Source organism: Monodelphis domestica, chromosome 4 (genome assembly GCF_027887165.1).
Source record: "Monodelphis domestica isolate mMonDom1 chromosome 4, mMonDom1.pri, whole genome shotgun sequence".
In the NCBI taxonomy this organism is placed as follows: domain Eukaryota; kingdom Metazoa; phylum Chordata; class Mammalia; order Didelphimorphia; family Didelphidae; genus Monodelphis; species Monodelphis domestica.
In genome coordinates, this window is record NC_077230.1 from 441,449,006 (window position 1) to 441,471,362 (window position 22,357).

Genomic DNA, 22,357 nt, shown 5'->3' on the forward strand with positions numbered 1-22,357 from the left:
GGGAACCAATACAAAATATTGGTTCTGGGAAGGAAGGTAAGGATTTAAAAAATAATGACAGCAATTACAAGGATTAACATTTCTGAAATGTTTGCCATAAACCTAGTAGGATATCCAGCCTTTGGGGTGCTAAGATTGTTATACTGCCGTTGAGACGGGTGAATTCTCATGGCTAGTAATTTACCCAGACTGGCTGAATCTTTGTATTGCCCAGCATTACAGTTCTTCCTCATAACTGTTAGCATGTTACAAGGAAGTAGAAATCTCAAGAACGATATTCAGTTTCAGAATTCACAGCTAACTCTAACCCTATTGTGACAAGGGCCAGCACCCTCTACTGCAGGGGAATAGGAGAAAAGATGGTAAGAGGGGGAAGGGGAGGAGCTTGACAGACAGACATTCATACCCGGAAACACTCAGGGAGAAAGACACATGAACACACACCCACAGGAGTTCATACCGGAACTCCTTTAACCCACCCCCACAACCCCTACTGCACACGCCCAGGTTCCCATTGGTCTCTGACTCCAGCACACTCCTGTTCCCACAGGACTCCAGATGCCCCAGAGGTGAGGTAAAGAGAACCATTCCCCCTCACCCCCATTTCCCCGCTCTGCTAGCACTGCCTCCCTCCCAGCCTCTCTCCTCTCCCTGGGGTTCCCAGTGCTAGGGGCTCAAACACCAAACCCTGCTCTCCTGGGGAAGCTGCACTTGCCCAGATGAGATTCCCAGGAAGCCCAGGAACTTCCTTAGGGGGTGGGGCCTAGACCTGCTTCAGGTGCATTTTGGGAAATGGAGTCCTCCCACTGGCTATGGCTCCTCCCCCTGAGATAACAGTCCCCAGTAGGGGAGGGGCTATTTCTGACCAGTTCCCCTAGCCCCGCCCTCATTTCTTCTTTCGACTAACCCCAAGCCTCTTCCACCACTGCCTGGAGGGGGCATCCTCTCAGTTCCAGTACATTTGGAGCCCCAAACAGCAGGGTAAGGCCTGGCCCACAGCAGGCACCTAATAAGTGTCTATTGACTGATGGATTTATTGCTGGATCTATCAATCCTCCCAAAGACATGGGGAGTGATTCAAGGATTCTCCCCCCCCCCCCATTCTGACAGAGAAGGAAACTGAGGCAGAGGGCAGCAGGCTTCAGTCCATTTCTCCCCTCCTCAGCCCCTTCCCCCCTGCACAGTGGCTCCTCCCTCTCCCTTATTCCCAAGAGACAAAATGTTCCCTGCAGCTCACAGCTCTCCTGCCATTGGGCTGGGGCATCCTGGATCACTTGGTTCCATGGCATTTCCTGCAATCCTAGGGCCATGTTCTGTCTAATCAGATTGAGGCTTCCAGAGAATTTCCCCCACCTCCTTACAACTCCATATGCTATGGGACAGGACAGGGAAGTAACTACATCCTGGATGCTCTTTCTAAAGGGCACTTTCCTTGCTTGGCTTTCCCAATGGGTTTGCTTGAGGAAGGTGCCTGGAATATTTCCGGATTTAAAAAAATACATTAAAAAAAATCACTCGGTCAAGCTTTCTGAATTGTAGCCACAAGAATTCTGGATCCAAGAGAGAGATGAGAAAGAAATGAAAATTCTGACTCCATGAAATTAAAATATTTGAATAGAGCAAATGAAGATCAAACTAGAACAGAAAGTGGAAAGAGGACAATCTCTCAAAGAGGACATGAAACACAATAAAAAAGGTCTATTCGGTGGGTGGGGGCAACTAGTTGGCTCCGTGAAGTCTAACCAGGTCTGGAGACCAGAGATCCTAGGGTTAAATTTGGCCTGAGCCACTTCTTAGCTGTGTGACCCTGGACAAGTCACTTAGCCCCCCTTGCCTAGCCCTTACCACTCTTCTGCCTTGGAATCACAGTACAGTATTGATTCTAAGAAGGGAAGTAAGGGTTAAAAAAAAAAAGAAAAGTCAATGACATACAAGAGATGGAAACAGAAAAATCCCATCAAAAATACCTGAAAGCATTGCCAATACATTAGTGGTCAAAGGAAAGATAGTTTCCCAGAATCTTGACGACCAGATATGATACATGAAAGCATGCTTCACAGCCCTCAGAAGAGAGACACATAAGAAGGATTGGGCCAATTCTTGTCAGGCCTTCCAACTGGTAAAAAAGGAGAAAAAAGGAAACCAACTCTTTCTTAAAGTCTGAAAATCAGAAACTTAAAAGGAATATCTTCCAGATACCATACAATAGAAACGGAGCACGGCCCCGGAAATGGGCCTAATATGGCCAGCTTGGCTTCCTTTTGAGTAATAAAGAATGCCACACGGCATTTTCAAAGCTCTTCTCATTCCTTCTGTGGCAAAAATGTATCTCCCCAATACAGAACTCTGAGGGAAATAATAGGTGTGTGGAGAGGAGGCCCACCTCACAAGAGAGCCGGCCCCTGGGCCCATCAGAACCAGAGACCCTGAGCCTTAGAAGATGGCCTTTTCTCATAGAGAAATCTCATGACAGTGACAGTGATACAGAAAGAGAAAAGGATGCTCCTATCTTTCACTTGGGCAGTTCTTAATCAGTGGCTTCATCAAGTGCTCATTAAGCTAGTAAATGCCATAGAAGATCACTTTGGGCTGCAACTGAGGCATTATTATTGCTGTCCTTTCAAAGGCCTTTGCACTCTTGGTGTCTTTTACTGACAATATTAGGAGTGAGGAGTCTCGTAGAAACAAGACTAGTCCTCCTCCTCTGTGACCCTGTGGAGCTCGCACCCAAAGCAGGGCCCCCCCTCCTTCCTGGCCTTCTTGAGCTGGTACCCAACAGATTGTGGTGGGCTTGCTACTAGCTTTTGATATAGGTGGGAGTAAGCAGATGCCAAGTCCTCCTTTTGTCTTAGCTGGTCTTCCCCAGTGAATCAGAGACTCTTTCCAAGAAGATCTCTCATGATTCCTGGATGTTAGGGAGAACATGGGGTATACTGCAATATCGAGCCGGAACCGACCTGGGAGGGAATTGGCTACTACTCCACTCCAGGCAATGGGCCCCAATATTGTTTTAAACCCAAAATTCCCACAGATCCTTCTGGACACTACCGTTCTGACACCTCCCCCCCCCCTCCTTTTAAGGATCCCCTTGAAGGCCCCTTATGGCCTTTGCTTCAAGCCTCCTTTATTGCCCTCAATAGTTCCTGATCCAATATGACCGAGACTTGCTGGCTTTGCTTAAGTGCTCGTCCCCCTTATTATGATGCTGTAGTTTTGAATGTATCTTATAATATTTCTAATTTGGACCAACCAACTTCATGTGATTTGGGGGATCGGGAAGTTGGCCTAACCTTGCAATTGCTTACTGGCCAGAGTACTGGTATTGGGAACATTACATTATTAATAAACTTCCCCAGTGCTCCCCATTAAATCTACCAGGAAAAATTGGCAAATATTATATTCCCCCTCTAGGGGCTCGATGGTCTTGTTCTAAAACTGGTCTTACTCCTTGCGTTGCACAATCCACTTTGATGACCCATCCACGTGAGGTCTGCTTGCTTGTTACAATCCTCCCCCGGGTAATCTATTATTCTGAAAAACGATTTTTAGCCCTACAACATTCAGGGTCAAAATCTACTCGGACTTGACGAGAGTTGGGGATGGCCTTAACCCTTGCAGCCATCCTTGGCTTCAGTGGAGTGGGTACAGGTATTACCTCCCTGGTTCTTTGCCAAACCGAGATGACAGCATTACATCAGGTCATTAATACTGATCTTAGAAGGGTTAAGAAACCATTAGAAACCCTGGAAAAGTCTCTTACTTCCCTTTCAGAAGTAGTTTTGCAAAATAGGACAGGTCTTGATCTCCTATTCCTTAAAAATGGGGGACTTTGTGCTGCCCTCAGAGAAGAATGTTGCTTCTATACAGACCATATGGGCATAGTTAGGGAATCAGTAGCAGCACTTAAGACAAGCTTGGACTCCAGTGAAGGAGTTTGGGCAACAGGCCAGTCACAGTATCAGCAGTTATTTCAATCTTCCCCGTGGCTCATTACACTTATTTCCACCCTCCTTGGACCCTTGATCATTCTTATTCTTCTGTTGACTTTTGGGCCCTATATTCTTAACCTCTTGGTTCAGTTCGATAAGGATCATATCAATACCGTCCTGCTTTTGGTACTTAGGCAACAGTACCAACCCTTGGACACAATTCCTGAGCTATGTACCAATAGCATGGCCATGAGGAAGATTCCTCATTATGAAAAATCAGAAGTGGGGAATGTTATGTAGTAAAAATTAACTGACCCTCACTCTGTTGATCCTTACTCTGTCTGGGACGACAGAATATCCCTCAACAGAATGTTCTGGGCAAGATCCTAAGAATTACAGGACCCCTGAAGTATGCCAGTGCTCAAGTAGTCACTTAGCCTTCATGTCTATCCACATGATATGACCACCTTCATGTCTGCCTGACATCATCCACCTGTTATGCTAATTTGATTAACTATATTAACAGAATGCTCTTTCATGTAACTCAACTATGACCACTATACTCTATATAAACCCTATTCAGACTCTCCTTCAGGAGAACTCACCTGGTTGAGTTGCCCCTAGCATGCTAATAATAAACTTCCCTTTTGCCTGACTTGCATTGTCTTTGTGTGCTCCTTTCGGTGATCTATTCTCGGACCCCTACAAGAAAAGTCCATTAGGTTCAATCATGCCACAATGTATTAGTCTCTGTGTACAATGTTCTCCTGGTTCTGCTCCTTTAACTCTGCATCATTTCCTGGAGGTCCTTCCAGTTCACATGGAATCCCTCCAGTTCACTATTCCTTTGAGCACAATAATATTCCATCACCAACAGATACCACAATTTGTTCAGCTATTCCCCAATCATACAGCAGCCCCTCATTTTCCAATTATTCTACACAAAGGTCAAACCTATCAATATTTTTGTCCAAGTGTTTTTCCTTATTTTCTCTTTGGGGTATAAACCCAGCCATGGTATCAGCCATACCTTTAAAGTATGCCAGAGTTCTTGAGTTTCATTTAAAAGCCTAACTTAAGTGGAGACTGAAGTAAGTTAACCTTCGGCTTTTTCCTTTGCCAAGTTATATTTGAAATTCATTCTTGGAATTGAGCAATCAGCTGGTCAAAGAATTTAATATTGAAATTTTCCTAGGATTACAGAGATTCTCCTGGGGCCACAGACAACCCATTCCAGCAGCCCCCGGGGGTGCAGGAGAAGATGATGGACAGGATTCTGGCTAGCAGGAAACTGGAGGGTTTCAACTATACTGACAGGATACAATCCAGCTTGTGAAAGGAATCCTGGCCAGAGGTTGTGTGAAGGAGCTGCTTACAGTGGAGGCTCACCAGGGTGGTCCCTGCCCAGAAGGGGGTCTTCTTGGAACGAGTCTCTGATTCACTGGGGAAGACCAGCTGAGACAAAAGGAGGACTTGGCATCTGCTTAGCCCCACCTAACTGGGATTGTCACTTACTGTAGGGTCCAAGATTCAGTCTGAGACTGCCAGCCTGAGACTCCCTTCAGGGGGGCTTCACAGGGGACAGGGAACAAGTCCCAGCTTTGGGGTCTCCAATTTACAAGCTAGTCCTACACGTTGGGGTTCATCGGATCTTACTAGGCTACCACTTTGGGGCTTCTAGATTCCATGTTGACACTCAGTTTCCTTCTCTGTGACAAGGGGAGATCCCAGCACCTCCTCCCCAGGCTTGGGGATCACAGATCCAGTGAGTGATCAGTCAACATTTATTAAACACCTGCTGTGTGCCAGGCTGTAGTCTGAAGCAGCTTCCAGTCTAAAGAAGAAGATGCAGGGCGGGACTGGAAGGGGAAACAGGGGAGGAGGAAGAAGGCTGCAGCCACCAGGCTGGGGAACAATTGGTGTGTGGCCCCTCCCCCACTGTGGACCGACTACATTTCCCAGAATGTCTGTGTGATGACTTCACGAACCTCTTGGCGCCTCCCTTTGTGGCCCTCCGGGGGCATGCTGGGAATGTCACGAGGGCTGTCTCCTTTCCTGGATTGCTCCCTCGTGTTTCCTGGATCTTTCTTCCTTTAGGGAGCTGAGGAAGTGGAGTGAACTAGTGCACAGGCGCGGCCGGAGCTCCCTGCTCTGGCGGAGAAGACTTTCTACTCTGTATGTCCTGCGAGGAGAGAAGACGCGGGTGGCCGCGTTGCGGGTAACTGAGCCCGGGATTGTGGGGGAAGGAGGCGGTGGGGAGAGACGTGGAGCTTCGCCACCTAGGCACTGGAGAGGTGCGGCAGGGCGGTGTTTGGGAGTGTCAGTAAGTGTGGTGGGGCGAGTCTGATGTCTCTCTGTGTCCGTGTCTCTCCACCGCTTTAAAGGATTACCCCAAGGGGACAAACACAGAAGTGCCGGTGTCCGGCGGGGCGGCTCTGTCTGGAACCCGAGCCTTGCCGGGGCTTTGCCCTTCCCCAGAGGAGAGAACGCCCCGCCCCCACCGGAGCCGGGAGGAAGCTGGGGGAGGGGTTGCGGGGGCTGGTCGGGGCTGTTCCCCAAAGGGGACTCTCAAGTTAGAATAGACCGAGGGGAGAAGTCCCTGTGAGTCATGGGGCTGCGGGGGATGCCTGTGCCCACGTGGCGTCAAGGAGCTCGGATCGCGGGCACTAAAGAAATGCCAACGCGATCTCCCCAGCCCTCACCTGGTGCCAGTCTTCCCTTGCAGTGCCTCCCCTTGACCCCACTCCCCTGGAACCTCTGCTCCAAGGAGTTCCCTCAATGCACCCCTTCCAGCCAATGCAATTTCTGAATTGAGTGAAGGCAAAGATGGCGCCGGAGAGGGTGGGAGGCTTCTTCCTGGCCAGTCCAAGGTCCTTTCAAGCCTGAGGCTCCCTGTGTGAGGCCAGGGAAGGGCCTGGGAGCCCCCTCTGAGCCCTCCCCCTCCCTAATTCTCCCCAGGTGTACAAAGAGCAGGTCTCCCCACCTCGGGGCTCCCACCCCCCCCTGAAGGAGCACAATCTGTCTGGAGCAGAGACCCCAGAGCCAGAGGGAATGGCCCCCGGGACCCTGAGGTTCCCTTCCCAGGTGAGTGGGGTCCATCTTGCTATGCTAGGATTTGGGGTAAGGAAAGAAGAAGAGGGAACCTATAAATACAATTCGATTTATTGTTTGTGAAGTATAGTAAGGAATAAGGGTTTAGGAATAAACTTTACTTAATTTTAAAACTAATATATATTAACTATCTAAACTCTATTACTAAAATAATCATTAACTTCCCAATATCCAAATCTCACACCAGGAGTCCAATGAAATAGGGCCTGGATCTTAAGGTGAGAGATGTCCAAGTAGGTCCAGAGGTCTCCTTACTGATACTGCCATCAGAAGAGATCCAGAAGTCCCAATTCCTCTGTTGGTCACAGGAGAAAACCCTCTTCCAGCCTCAATCTCAGATCATTCAGATGAGGGACCCTTGGGAGATAGAATCTTCTCCCATATCACTCAGGTTCCCATGTGACCCTTCATCACATGCTTCTGTCAGTCATTCTCTAAGGTTTGCATCGCAGTTTTTGCAAACGTTTCATCCTTTATCATATCCCCCCTTTTGTTGGAAAGGCTATTTTTGAATTTGTGCACAATGTAAAATACTTACCAATTACCTAAAGTAAGAAATCTGCCCAAAATAACAAAGAACCTGCACGGAACTATTTTACTCTAACTATCACTAACTTATGCTAGGGAATTATAACAAGGAAAAGGAAAAGAAATTAATTAATAAGCAAGTACAAAAGTCAAACAGAAGCAAAATCAAATCAGCAAATAACATCAAACAAAAGATGAACATGACTTCCATGCTAACATCAAACTGAAAAATACTCTTATAACTTAATAAAGAACATTGTACTACTATTGCAGTACATTAACATTAAACTTTGAGGAAAATTTTGGAAAATTACAATAAACAAAACATTACACAAGATTTACAATGAAAAATGAAACCAAACATTAAACTTACTCATGCAAATATGTGTAACAATAAATATTAGTGAGCTATGTACATAATTTACGTCTATAGAGTACATACCTACAGTATATACATGTATGCTATACATATGCAAATATATACACTTAATATTCACATATAGTTTACATGTAGACATATACTATAATACACTTAATTTACAATCCTATTATATGACCTCTTTACATATATTTATATATTTATTTACAATTTTGTTTAATATGTGATGTCATATGTTTGTGTTGTGTAATCTATGATGTAGTACAATTCAGTATCTAATATTCTCATATTACTTAATTTTACCTAACTAATCTCTATCTTCAAAATATTTCCCTTAACTAAATTTCTATACCAAAACTAAATTTAAGTATGGAACTACATTTTGTTAGTAAACAACATATCTATAGCTAATCATAACAATGTTCGTACCCTAACTATACATTGTTCCACTCCTTTAAAAAGTAGTGATTCAATGTAATCTACCCATGTTTATGTTTTGTGTGTATGTTTTATTATGTTGTTACTTTTGCTATGTCATGTTGTTTTGCTATTTTTATGTCAGTGTTACTGTTATGTAAGAGTGATGTTACGGTGGAATGCTATATACATACCCCTACTTCGGATCATTCTTTTCTCCTCTGCAATTCCACAGTAGTTAATATATTTGTGTTTGTATGTGAGTAAAGGCTGTTATTATTTACTATAATACATTATCCCAAAGTATAAATTCATTATTCCATTTATCCTGTAATCCTCTTCATTGCAAATTTCACACAGTCTTTTTACTTATTTATTTTATTTTATTTTATTTTTCTAAATCCTTACCTTCCCTCTTGGAGTCAATACTGTGTATTGGCTCCAAGGCAGAAGAGTGGTAAGGGCTAGGCAATGGGGGTCAAGTGACTTGCCCAGGGTCACACAGTTAGGAAGTGTGAGGCCAGATTTGAACTTAGGACCTCCCATCTCTAGGCCTGACTCTCAATCCACTGAGCTACCCAGCTGCCCCCCCCCCCAGTCTTTCAAATTTATAAATTATCAGTCTTTTAACAATATCCATTAATTCCTCTTCTATCCTCTTCTGTACTTCTATCCTCTGCTTACTAATCTTTTTGACTATAGATTCAATTTGACTGATGGATCTATCTTTCTGCAATCTCTTCATTTTCTTCTTCTTCAATGATTTCTACATTTCCATTATTTATACCATGTGCTAATTTTATATGTGAACAATGATACCAGGAATCTACCCAAAACTTTTACTCAGGGTGGAAAAACTAATAAAATAGTATAATGACCTAACCAAATTTTCTGTGTTGCTGAAGTTATAGCAAAATGTTTTACATATACCATATCTCTCAGTTCAAAATTATGAAGAGAATAATCCAAAGGATCAGTTTGATATGGGCGTATTAAGCCCATAGCATGAAATTCTTTTAGTCTTTGTTGTGAAGCACTTAAGTAAGAAGTAAGTTTGCAATCTCCTCCTAAGAGAGATGTATAGACTGTCTTAACAAGTTTTTGCTTAGAGTGGAACATGTCCAAAGAACATTTCATGAGATGATATATGTAAATCTGCTCTTAGCATCCTACATAGTGAAAACAAAGCTATGGGAAGAATCTCTGGCCATTTGAGATGACGTTTAGCACAGATCTTCCCCACCATAGTCATATTTCCTTATTTATACATTCTACTTGCCCTGAACTTTGTGGATGATAAGGCACATGATATTTTGGTATAATTCCTAGATTTTCATAGACTCTTTTCAGGATGTCATGAGTGAAATGGGATCCTTTCTCAGAGTCTAATGTTAATGGTACTCCAAATCTAGGTATAATTCTCCAGACCTGGCTGAGCTCTCCTAAGGTGACATCCAAGAGCACTGGGACTTTTGTTTTTCCCAGCCTCCAGGGGTGTTATCACTGCTTGCCCTCAGTTTGAGCTCAAAGGTCAGCCCCATCTGCCCCTATATATATATAATGTGTTCTGGAGATTTTCCAGGACCTTATTAGCCCCTGCCTGAATGTTGTAATAGATAGTAATTCTATGGGTGTATATGGATTGATAGTTACTAACTAATGGATCAAAGTGTGCCAACCTTGCTCCCTTTATGTCTCACCTCCTTCCCCCTTTCAATCTCCCTTTCTCCCCTCCTCAGAAGCCTTTCATCTTTCCCTCCCCTGTCTGCAATTCACTCAATGTGAACTATGAGATTTGGAGAAGATACTCTTTTCTTTTCTCAAGTAAGGGTATACTGGGGAAGACAGGAAGGATGGAGAACAAGGTAAGATGGATGGGGTTTTCCCTATTCTCTACAGGGAGCCTAAGGTTGGAGGACATTGAGGGTATGGCAGTTCGGTCATAATTTTGACACAGAGTCCGTCAAAGAGATAATAGGACAACTGTCTTCTTTCTTCTCTGCCAATTAGCCAGGTAACCTCAACTAGCCAAAGCTTCAGGGCCTCCACCATCAGCCACCAGCAGCCAAAATGCTCAGTCCAAAAGCCTCTCAGCCCAGTTCAGAATAAGTCCAGACCAGTTCAGCCTTTGGCTTGGCTCTAACTGCTTTCCTGGTAATATTTCAAAAGGAATTGTCACTTGACTGAGAGCTTCTGTCTCCAGCTTTCTGTCTTGCATGCATTGTATGTTCTCTATTCCACAATGTGCAGGCCCAGGTTCCAGACAGACAGGCACAAGCACTGTCATTCATCCATGCTCCAGTGTGACACCTTCTGTCACTGGGTAATCCCTGTTTGTCCCACAATTCCAGGGATAGTCTCTGCTCCTGATCTCCTGGACCCGGGTCTGGAATAACTAGTTTCCTAAAGAATAATGTGAAGTTTACAGACTGTGTTTGAGGTCTTGTGAGGCAATTGTATCAAATAAACTACTTTAGACTTCCCTCAAAGGTAAATTCTTTTTAGAGATCATGAATAACAATCCCTTCAGTCACTTGCATAGGGAATAGTCCAGTAGACCTATATAGATTTTCCCTTCTGAGAAGACCTAGAAAGCAGCCAGTTATAAACAAAGTCGCCTCAACTGTGGAGAAGACTCAGGTTAAACAAACTGAACTCTGGTGGAGTCACAAAACTACCCCTGTGGGCGTCTTTCTATGACCCTGCACGTGACTCATTAGGAATTATAGTGAAAAAAATGGGAACTGCAATATCTCTGACATAACAGGAGTTGACAAAATAGCCTATAAAAAGAGTCACCTCTTAAGAGGTGGAGCATACTTCAGCTCAGAGGAGATCTTTAATGAGGAGTCAGAAAACAGAACCTCTAAAATAAAAGCTCTTGCAAATCCCCAGAACTTATTCCAAAGGGATCTGAGAATCCTGAATTTTTGCTTTAATCACATCATATTGATGAAGTGTGTGAAATAAAGAAATGTCTGGGCCATAATTCTGAGCTGAAGGTCCAAACCTTTAATTGTGGTAAATGAAAGCTAGAGCTGTCACCACCCCCAGCCGGGAGCAAAGATTTATATAGACATATACATATACAATCATAGGTTTTGTGGGTTTTTCATCGGTAATTAGCATAAGTCACTGACCAGGCAGAAGAAGGCTCATAGGATGTTCAGAACCATGCAGTGATGTTTGGGACAAGGTCCTAAGTTGATCCCGAGGTTGAGATCAGAAAATGTATTTAATCCTCCAGAAGCATCACACTATTTAGGTCACAGTAACCTTTCTGGACCGCAATTCTTTGGGGAGCTTCTAGCTGTCATAAATCATGAAATGATGAAACTCTGAAGATCCCTGGATAGCTTTTGTGTGATCTCTTCAGGCCAGCTGGACACTCTCCTCCCAATGAATCCACCCCTTGCTACATGGGTTTCTGCTTCTCTAGATAACTACATAGAGCTAAAGCTTTTATTCTTCCAACAGAAGTCTTCCATATTCATTGCTGAAGTAGTCTAATACACCAAACTACCTCTTCCAATACTATGGCCAGTATTTTATAATTATAAATGATATACACAATTAATGAATAAATAGATCTCACTCCTAACAACTATAATTGCAGTTACTTGTATAAAGGATTATCTGTGATGAGCTGTTTCATGATTAATAATATAAAGGAAATAAAAGAATTTTCCTTTCAATATGTATGAGATAAATTGCAGGCAATCAAAGGAAGAAGATGGATCCATAAAGGTTACTTGCAGAAGATCAAATTTGATTTGATTTTTGTTAAATTTTAATAACACATTTTAACATAAATTTTCCCAATGATTCATGTTGTCTCCCTCCCTTATTCCCCGAGCTCCCCCACATCCATAGCAGAGTGGACAAAGAAAATGGCATTTTATTATAGTCCTGAAAGAATCTATTGAAATCAGGAGGCAGAGCCTAGTAGGGAGAGCAGTAAAGGCTGGGGGAAAAGCCAAAGGAGGACAGAAAAATGTGAGGTCAGGAGATGGAGTCTCATGTGAGGAACAAGTCTCCAGGGTCACTGGAGTATGAAAGGGAATATGGAAAGAGGGAAGGAAAATAAGGCGGGAGCTCTCAGGGTAACCAGCCTTGTACTTGACTGCCCAGGTGGCAAACCAAGTCCTGGGGTATTGTAGATGCCTGGTAGGAGTCTAGACTGAAGAGTGCTCATTTGACTGGCATTGGCATTCCAGATAATAGAGGGCAGAGCTTGGGGTGAAGAGGCCAAAAGGGGTCCTGAGATCCTGGGCTTGGGTGCCATTGAAGGATATCTTTGATCTTGGAAGTTCAGAGGCAGGACAGGTGGGGCAGTGGGGAGTCCTAGGACCCACTCAGAGTAGCCTCCTTCAAAACAAGAAACTCTTTTCCTTGGACCTGAAGTTTCTCTGCATTCTTCCCTTTGAGCCCAGATTTCTCTGCTTTTCTTTGGGGCTGAGATCTTTCTGCCTTCCAGTTCTCGGTTATTTCTGAATGCCTTTTACTGCTCCTGCTAGTGGTTATTGCTGCTCTTATCACCTGGCCTCATCCTTTCCAACAGAACCCTTTGAATGCTCTTCAGATTAGTCAGGAGCAATTCTCTTTTTAAAAGGTGAAGAGTTCCTCCCTTTGCCATTATAATTATTCTTCTTTCTATGTAACTAAATATAAAATGACATTCATCATAAAGCAAAGACAGGATATTTTGATTAAGGTATATCATACCTAATGTTTTTGCTAAGCTGAATATAATAGGAGACTCTTCTTCACTTCAGCTTGAATCAGAATCTCATCCTATGTATAACTGAGGAATCCTCTATGCTTTCATCTAGATAAGTGTATTTCAGCCTCTTAGGAAATTCAGTAGAGAATTTTTCTTTGTTTTCTCCTCATTAATCACTGGTAATATTTCCCCTGAGGACATGCAGTCCTTGCTACCTTCTCAAAAATTTCATACAAATGTTCTTACTGGATCAATTCTGATACTTTTAATGAGGAATTTCACATCACCTCTCTTCTCTGGAGAATTTCCTACATCCCACAGAAAGTACATACCCTCTCCCTAATTCTACAGGGAAAAGCATTTCAGAGTGAGACACTTCTACAGTCTTTATTCATCCAACATGATTCTTACTTCAGATACAAAATGCCTTTGTCAATATTCCATTGTGCTCTGAATAAATGCTGGCTCGGACATTCTTCAAGGCTATGAGTTTGGGGGTAAATTACTTGTGTGCTTTAGTTTTCTGCACTTGGTTGATGTAAACCTCAAAATTTCTTAGACTTATAAATGTTGGAAATTTCACCATTGGGAAATTTCATACTTGAAAAATTTCCTTTTGATAGTCTATTGGAATGTGAACCCCATTAGCATGGGAGGGTCATTCTCCTCCCTTCTTAAGATTACTTAAGGACAGAAACCTTTTGCTGAACAATGGAAAGGGCTTTGACCTATGCTTAAGCACAGAACAGGAATTTCTTTGAGTCATGATTGATTTTAGAATTGATATAATGGAGATACTTGGAATCAATCTCCACCCTACTCAGTCCTAACAGGATTTAGGAAGGGCTGCAGCCTAGATCAAAATTTAATTATTCCAATCTCTACCCTACTCAGGGTAACAGGATTTAGGAAGGGCTGTAGCAAAAGATCAAGATTTAATTATTTGAGAATATGACCTTCAACAGACATGTGCAAAACCACAGACCTCTGGGCGGTCCTGGGTTAGGCTAGAGCCACCACTGGCACAGGGAAAATGATGGACAGTGATTGGTAGATGTGAGAACTGAGGGGAGGGAACTTGGATGGTTTCCTTAAAGATAGAGGGGTCTGAGGACTGGGGGGGGGTGGTTGGAGAGTTTTGGCTCTGAGTGGTTGGAGAGGTGCTCTGAGAAGCTTGCTCTGAAGGAAGCTGAAGGTGGGGGCCTCTGAGACTGTTTCTCCATTTTGGTCACGTGAGTAATAGGGACTGATCTCTTTTCTTTGCCCCAGCTATCTAAGGGCTTGGGCCTTTTGGCCCAGCCTAAACAGAAGGGGTATTTAAGCCCTATTCCCTTCTCTCCCCTTTCTCCCTCTCTCTCTCTAGCTCTAATTCCTTTCTTCCTCCTGTTTGTAATTAAACTCTATAAAAGGTTGATGGCTGACTTGAGTTTTCATTTAGGAATTACATAGCTGAATTCCTTGGCGACCTTAAATTAATATATATCAGTCTTTTAAAGTGATTTCCTTGTCACATTGATCAGGAGCAGACTAGTTGAATTCTTCAGCTTAATCTCTAAATCTCATGACTTGTTGCTATAGGGGTCAATCACATTGAGGGACGTGGTTGTAGACTTCACAAAGGAGGAGTGGTGCCTGTTGGATCATTCTCAGAAAGAGCTGTACAAAGAGGTCATGCTGGAGAATGTGCAGAATCTACAATATGTGGGTAAGGACCATATAACTGTAAGAGTTAAATTAGGTGAAGGCCTTAAACTGTAGTGATTAAAATAGTGGAAGATATAAATTATAGTAGATATAAGAGTGGGTGAGTAAATTTGTGGCCGCAGGAAATATGTTTTCATTACAGTGTCTTGTTTTAAAATCAATATTTAAGGTGGTCGCCAGGGAAATATTCCCAATTATGAATATACCCAAGTCAACTGGGTTTTATAGAGACTTTAATTAATAATACAACGAGGAATTTTAAAAAGAGAGAAAGAGTAAGAAAGGAATAAATTTGAAGGGCCTTAAGCCAACATGGCTTAGACCTGAGTCTTTAGAGAGAGATCAGTTAGTCCTTAATCACTCACCACAAGATCTGTCCAAGCAACAGTATAGACACCAGTTCAGCCAGTCATCCTTCTCTAGAGAGGGATTCTTCTGTCCTCAAGAGCTTCTCCCAAGAGACTCCTTAGAGGCTGTCTTTTCAGAGCCTCCTTAGAGCACTCTCCTTCTAACAGCCTCTTTAGAGACTGTCTTTCAAGAGACTTTTATTCAACAGGCTGTTCTTCTTCTTATATAGAGGGTTTTCTCCTATGTCACCTCCCCTAAGTTCTTCCATCTACCAATCACAGTAGAAGTTTTCCAAAGGACAGCTCATTCTGAATTCACACCTGAGTAGACTAATCCTTTTAGTAATCCACACCTGAGTAGGCTAGAATCTCTCAGTATGTTTCTCACCTCTTTGTCCCATTTAAGTTTGCCTGACCTTTATGGGTACTTAGCACCCTTTTGTATTATTTCTAAAAATACGCATGGCTTAAGTATGTGTTTAAGTACTTTTCATTGTTCAGCAAGGAGTTTTCTCCCCTAAAGCAGGCTCAAGAATGGGTGGAGTAGAGATCTTCACCTTTTTGATCTAGGTAGAGTTCTCACTGTCCAAATTTGGAATGGTTCCAATAGGGAATTGTCCCAATGGAGAATTCCCCTATGGGGAATTTTTTAACATTCACAAGTCTGAGAAATTCAAGATTCACAGACCTCTTAACCTACCTCTAATTTCTAGATAATGGAGATTGTGAAGTAATGTGCCTATCCTTGTATTACAAGAGGTAAATCCAGATGGGAGTTTCCTGATTGCCAATGTGTTCTTTGATCTCTGCCTTCCTGGAAATGTCCCAACAATGAATACAACAAAAACCATTCTGTAGCCTTTACTTGCATGCCCTCTTTCTGTTGTGGGGATCCAATTTTTTATTTTTCTCTCCTGATCCCTTCCTTTTTCCTTTTCTGCAGGGGTTACAGTTCTCCGAGAAAATTTTGTCACCTGTTTTCAGCAAGGGCAGTCACCATCGCTGCCAGAACAAAAAGACCAATGGGTCTCCTGTCCAGGTGAGTCAGGGGAAAGCAGATGCATGACGGCTGTTATCCCAAAAGACTTTTATCTATTGTTGTAAAGGGAGTGCTAGTTTTGATGAGTGACAGGCCAACACAGAATCAAGCTATTCATTACCTGAGAGATGGTTTGGATATGAGTCTAAATAGTTAACATGGTAGAGTAAATGGTGAAATATCTTTTCTCTGTAGAGAAAAAAGAAAACTTATATACCACTTTGAGAATTACTGCATAAGTGAGGTAGATTCTCAGCTGAACATGTAAAATTTAGCAAGATTGACCATGTGATTGAGCCTGAAAAATGAGAACAGAATATTTATAAGGTTACCAGAGATAGACAAAAATAAAAAAATAATCACAGATTACCTGAGTCTGAGAATCAATACTGTGCATTGTTTCTAATGCAGAAGATTGGGAAGGGCTAAGCAATGGAGGTTAAGTGACTTGCTCAGAGTCACCTCACTAGGAAGTATCTGAGGTCATATTTGAACCTAGGACCTCCTGTCTCTCGGCCTCCCTCTCAATCCACTGAGCTACCCAGCTTCCCCCTAAATATTGACTTATTAAGGAAAGATAGAAAGGGCATTGGAGAAAGACTATTCTATACTGTGGACAAAGCATGCTCAGTCTCAGGATTTGAGTCGTAGTTTAGCTGCAAAGAAGTTGGTTAGTCAGTCCTGCATTGTTATGACATGAATTACAGAGTGTGAGGAGAATCTTGAGGTTGCCTGTGTCTGAGTTCATGTGAGTGGTTTCATTGCTTTTCTTATGTGAAAATATTTCTAATACCCGTCTTAGAGTTATGACAAAATGGTGTATCCAAGGACAGGTTTTGATTAAGTTTGAAAACTCCTTTTGACCTGTGGAAGAAAAAACTGACATTGCTGTGTGTGTGTGTGATTTCCTTCTGTGTTTATATCATAGTTTATTTTCTTCAGAGGCAGAGACTAATTTTGAAGTGAAGGAGAGATGTACCAACCTGAATATATTTGTAGAAGGATCTCGCCTCCAGAAGTTCATCAATAAGGGTCTTTGTGACTTTATTGTGAGTGAAATCTGTGAGTCTGATAATAAGGTAAATAAAATTCCAATGAGTGACTATGAATTTGTTGAAACTGCAGAGAAATTCAGCCAATATTCAGTACTAAATCAGCATATGAAATTGAACTTGGGAAATGATTCTTCTCAGAATAGTGAATACAGCACATGTTTTCCTGAAGAAGTAGAATTTATTCAGTTGCCAGAGAAACCTCCTGAATTGCTCATGTATCAAGGTAACCTAGGTGAAATGGCATTTGATTCGAGTTTAGAACTCATTAGCCATCCAAAAAGGAAACGTAAAAAGATGCTTACTGTGAATAATAAAGTTGGGAGACCTTGCCGTCAAATCTCTGAGTTTTGTTCTAATCAAATATGCCCCTCTGGAGAGAAGAAGCCTTATGAATGTACACAATGTGGAAAGGCTTTTACAGTTAGTACCAACCTTACCAGACATCAGAGAATCCACTCTGGAGAGAAACCTCATGAATGTAAACAATGTGGAAAGACTTTCACTCGGAAGTGCCATCTTGCCAGACATTTTAGAATCCACACTGGAGAGAAACCTTATGAATGTAAACAATGTGGAAAGGCTTTCCCACGAAAGAGCTGTCTTGCTATACATCAGAGAATCCACACTGGAGAGAAACCTTATGAATGTACACAGTGTGGAAAGACTTTCACACAGAGACACTATCTTGCTTCACATCAGACAATCCACACTGGAGAGAAACCTTATGAATGCACACAGTGTGGTAAGACTTTCACAGAGAAGGGCTCTCTTCGTCTACATTTGAGAATCCATACTGGAGAGAAACCTTATGAATGTACACAATGTGGAAAGGCTTTCACTCGTAAGTGCCAACTGGCTTCACATCAGAGAATCCATAATGGAGAGAAACCTTTTGAATGTAAACAATGTGGAAAGGCTTTCATTCATAAGTGCCAACTGACTTCACATCAGAGAACCCACACTGGAGAGGAACCTTATGAATGTAAACAATGTGGGAAGGGTTTCCAACAGAAGGCTTCTCTCATTGTACATATGAGAACCCACACTGGAGAGAAACCTTATGAATGTAAACAATGTGGAAAGGCTTTTAGAGAGAAGGGTTCTCTTCGTTCACATCAGAGAATCCACACTGGAGAGAAACCATATGAATGTAAACAATGTGGAAAGGTTTTCAAACACAAGGGCTCTCTTACTTATCATCAGAGAATCCACACTGGAGAGAAACCTTAGGAATGTACACAATGTGGAAAGATTTTCACAGATAAGGGCTCTCTTCGTCTACATCTGAGAATGTATACTGGAGAGAAACCTTATGAATGTGGACCATGTGGAAAGGCTTTTAGAACTAGATCTCATCTTTGTAAATGTCAGAGAGTTCGCATGAGTGAGAAACCTTATGAATGTATGTAATGTGGAAAGGCTCTCTCACTGAACATCTAAGAATCCACACTATGAGAAATTTTGTGGATGTAAACAGTGAGGGAAGGCTTTCACAGTGGGGAAATGTCTTTCTGTACATCAGAGTACCCACACTGCAAAAGAAACCTTAGGAATATAGGCAATGTGGAAAGGCTTTCACACTGAAGAGTCATATTGCTACGCATCAGAGCATCCACATTGGAGAGAATCAAGTTCCATAGTTGTTTTATTTCAGAAAATCCTCACTGTAGAGAAACCTCATGCATGATACTGACCTTATAATTGCCACTTTAACTTATTTAACATTAGAAAATCTGCACTAGAGAAACTGTAGGAATATGATCAATGTAGTAAGTCCTTCCGGCAACAATCATGTTATTCCCAACTGAGAATTCCTTTTGGATTGAAATCTTATTCCTCTCATTTATGAAGAAAGACATTGAAATGGAGAGTCCTGAGTTTGTTCAATATAAGATGATGTCTTCTGAACAGAGAAGTTCCAGATGGATTCCCTATAGGAAGGCTTTCAGCCAGAGATCATCTCTTACTTCATGTCAGAGGATTCATAGTGCAGAAAAACCTGATGAATATTCTCAAATTGAATATGTTCTCTATAGGAGGAGGGTGATCATTATTACTTAGAAAACCAGAAAAGTCTTTTTGCTAGAGCCTAGACTTTATATATGGTTCCAAAGAGGAGCCCTCATTAAATACCCCAATATTCTTAATTTGCGAAAAAATGTTACAATAATACTTTTTCTTTGATATTCTAATGCTTGTGATTCTTCACTATTTGCCGGCATTTGTGTATTAAAGTTTTTTTCTCACTCTAGTTAATTGGCCCTAGTTTCCTGTCTTTTGCTGTCACATATAGATCTCATAGAAACAAAATAAGAATGCATGAGAAAGATGTTGAAGGATGGGGACCTGAGCCCTACTGCTCATTCCATTCTATCCATGGTGTCAGACTCATGATGCATTTGGCTGATTTCTGGGTGTGAACATAAGTCCCACCCCTGTGATGATGTAATAAAGGAGAATTTGAGATGTCCAAGACCACCTTATTTTTGGAAATGTCAAATAATGGACACTCAGGTGCCATCCTAAGGTTAAGCTGTCAGGCTAAGGAGAAACAGGACCCAAGTTGCTTCATAAACAAGAGGCAAGGTACCCCATTTTCTGGGAATGATGTTGATAGAGACACATTTTTTTTTAAGGGAATCTCATGCCCCTTTGAGAAATCATTATTTTCAGAGAAGTACCCTCATTCTACAAAAATGGACTTGAATCCAGCACAGCAATCCCCAGAAGTCCTTGGTCCACTTCTCCAGAATGCTTTTTAATATCACTGATTTCTCACCTGGGCCGAGATCTAGATTGGGTGTTTAACCTGATTGTAAAGGCTTTTGTGGGCTTTTCCTGTTTCCACTTGCAAGCAGACACGGCTCCTTTCATAATGTAGGTGAGGTTGTCTAGGCCCGTGGGCCTAGACATGTGCTTTCTTATCTCATATTTTCTTTTATCCTTAATCTTCAATAAACCTCTTAAAATATACTCCTTGCAGAGAGAAACTAATTTCTACCTTCCTCAGTTCCAAAAATTTTAATCTTAACAATTTTGGCAACCTAACGGAAAAATGAAATACTCTCAATCTTCTGATTCTTTTCCTTACTGATCTTTAGTTCAGCCTTTAATAGCTACTGCCTACATTTTTTAACTACGTTCTTCAAGATGCTTTTTTAGAAAACCATCTTGATCAACTCCTGTCAGCAGCCATGTGCTTCAAAGTTCTTGAGCCGTTCCCTCCCACCGGCTTGCCTGCTTCTCCCTGCCTGCAGCCCCCGTTCCTGACGTTTCTCCGTCTTCACCTGGTGCTTTGGCTCCCGGCCCTGTGTTCTTGTCCCTGCCCACCCCAGTGGTTTCTTGTCCATCTGGCCCAGGTGATTCCAGTCCAGCAAAACCTGGCCTCCGACCCTGACGACTCATCGCCCCAGCCCCAGCACTGAGGATGCTGGTAGCAGATCTAGTTTCTTCAGGATCAAAAACCAGCTGGTATAAAACAGGGGTATTGACCACATGGGAAGATCATAGGAGGAGAGATAGAAAAGGGAGATAAGAAACAGACTTTTCCAAACAGGAACTTAAAAGCAATGGGCTATTTAAAAGGATACCTTTTGACTGTTCTGGTAATTTCATTGAATTTACCTGCGTGTCAGAAGAAAGATTTGGCCCAAAGATTCAACTTTACCTTTGAAGTTTCAAATGGGTGGCTCAGCGAACTGAGAGCCAGGCCTACAGACATGGGGTCCTGGATTAAAATCTGGCCTCAGATACTCTCCAGCTGTGGGGCCCTGGATGGGTCCATTAACCCTCATTGCTTAGCGTTTACCACTCTGCCTTCCGACAATAGACATTTAAATGGATAAGAGCCCAAGGAACTTTAAAGAGATAATGATAAGGTATTTCAGACTCCAATGGTTTATAAAAATCTTTGTATTTCTATTTCATTTTCCTGATTGTTTTGTTTAATATATAATTTTGTGATTTTAAATTCATATATTACTGGATTCAATATTATTCTGTTATACTGTTCATTTAATGTGCTGAGTTTTAAAATTCTATTGCTTTTCCCTATAACTATATTGAGATCATAGTAATTAAGCCCATATATGAAAAAACAGCCATTGTATTTTTACCTTTGTAAATTGTCACATAGAGGATAGATGGACTTCTTCAGAACTAGTTACAATTGCTATAACAACCGTTGGAAAATTTAATGTGCTAAATATCTCAACTGATTTTAAGGGTTTTTTAAACATGATTTTTGGATTTTATGTGGTGCTCCAGATGCTACTGGGTCCAGTTGAGCAGAAAAATAAGCAATTGGGTGCTGAGAAGGTCCCAAAGTCTGAGTTAAAACACCAGAATCTACTCTTCACTCATGCACATACAAAGTAAATGGTTTGTTGTAATCTGGGATGCCTAGAGCAGTGGCAGACAGGATAGCCTTTTTTAGATCTGATAGAGCTAACAAGTGTTCAGGCTCTAATTTGAGGGGTTCAGGAACTGAATCTTTTGTTAGTGCTATAAGGGGTTTAGTAATTTCCCCATAGCAAGGAATCCATTGTCTGCAAAACCCTGTTGCTCCTAAAATAGCTCTCAACTGTTTCTTAGTAGTAGGCACGCTTAAATGTTTACTATCTTCTTGACATGTTTCTGCGTCTGTTGAAGCCAAGAGTAGATCATCTACATATTTGATTAATTTACTATTTTTAAATGTTATATTGTTTGTGTCTTGGCTCAAAATTTGCTCAAATAAACTTGGACTTTTGACATAACCCTGTGGCAGCCAACTCCATGTATATTGTGAGCCCTTCCAGGTAAAAGCAAAAATATGCCTGGAGTTCTCATGTATAGGTATGGAAAAGAAAGCTGAGCACAAGTCAACTACTGTAAAGTATGTAGGTGTGCTAGGAATAGAGGAAATAATAGTATTGATTTTGGAAACTACGGAGTGTCTCTTTTTAACATGATTATTCACCGCCCTCAGATCCTGTACGAATCTATAGAGGTACTTGCCATCAGGTTCTCTTTTTGTTTTCTTAACCGGCAGGATGGGTGTGTTGTTTTCAGATTTGCAAGGGATTATTATTCCCTGATCAATTAATGAGTTAATAACTTGTGTAATACCCTCAATTGCCTCCTG

General features: G+C 41.9%; 1 protein-coding gene across 2 annotated transcripts; it reads left to right on the top strand.

Moving 5' to 3' along the window:
* The first annotated feature begins 5,639 nt into the window (after nucleotides 1-5,639).
* On the top strand, nucleotides 5,640-21,987 carry LOC100025955 (zinc finger protein 383-like). Of its 2 annotated transcripts, XM_056796654.1 has the most exons (5): nucleotides 5,640-6,147; nucleotides 6,888-7,013; nucleotides 14,666-14,792; nucleotides 16,082-16,177; nucleotides 17,120-21,987. In XM_056796654.1, the coding sequence occupies exons 2-5, from the start codon at nucleotides 6,981-6,983 to the stop codon at nucleotides 18,460-18,462; spliced, it is 1,599 nt and encodes a 532-aa protein (XP_056652632.1). In that variant the 5' UTR covers nucleotides 5,640-6,147; nucleotides 6,888-6,980; the 3' UTR covers nucleotides 18,463-21,987. The 2 variants fall into 2 exon arrangements, with proteins under 2 accessions (XP_056652632.1, XP_016278167.2); XM_016422681.2 differs by lacking the exon at nucleotides 6,888-7,013.
* Nucleotides 21,988-22,357: the final 370 nt, after the last annotated feature.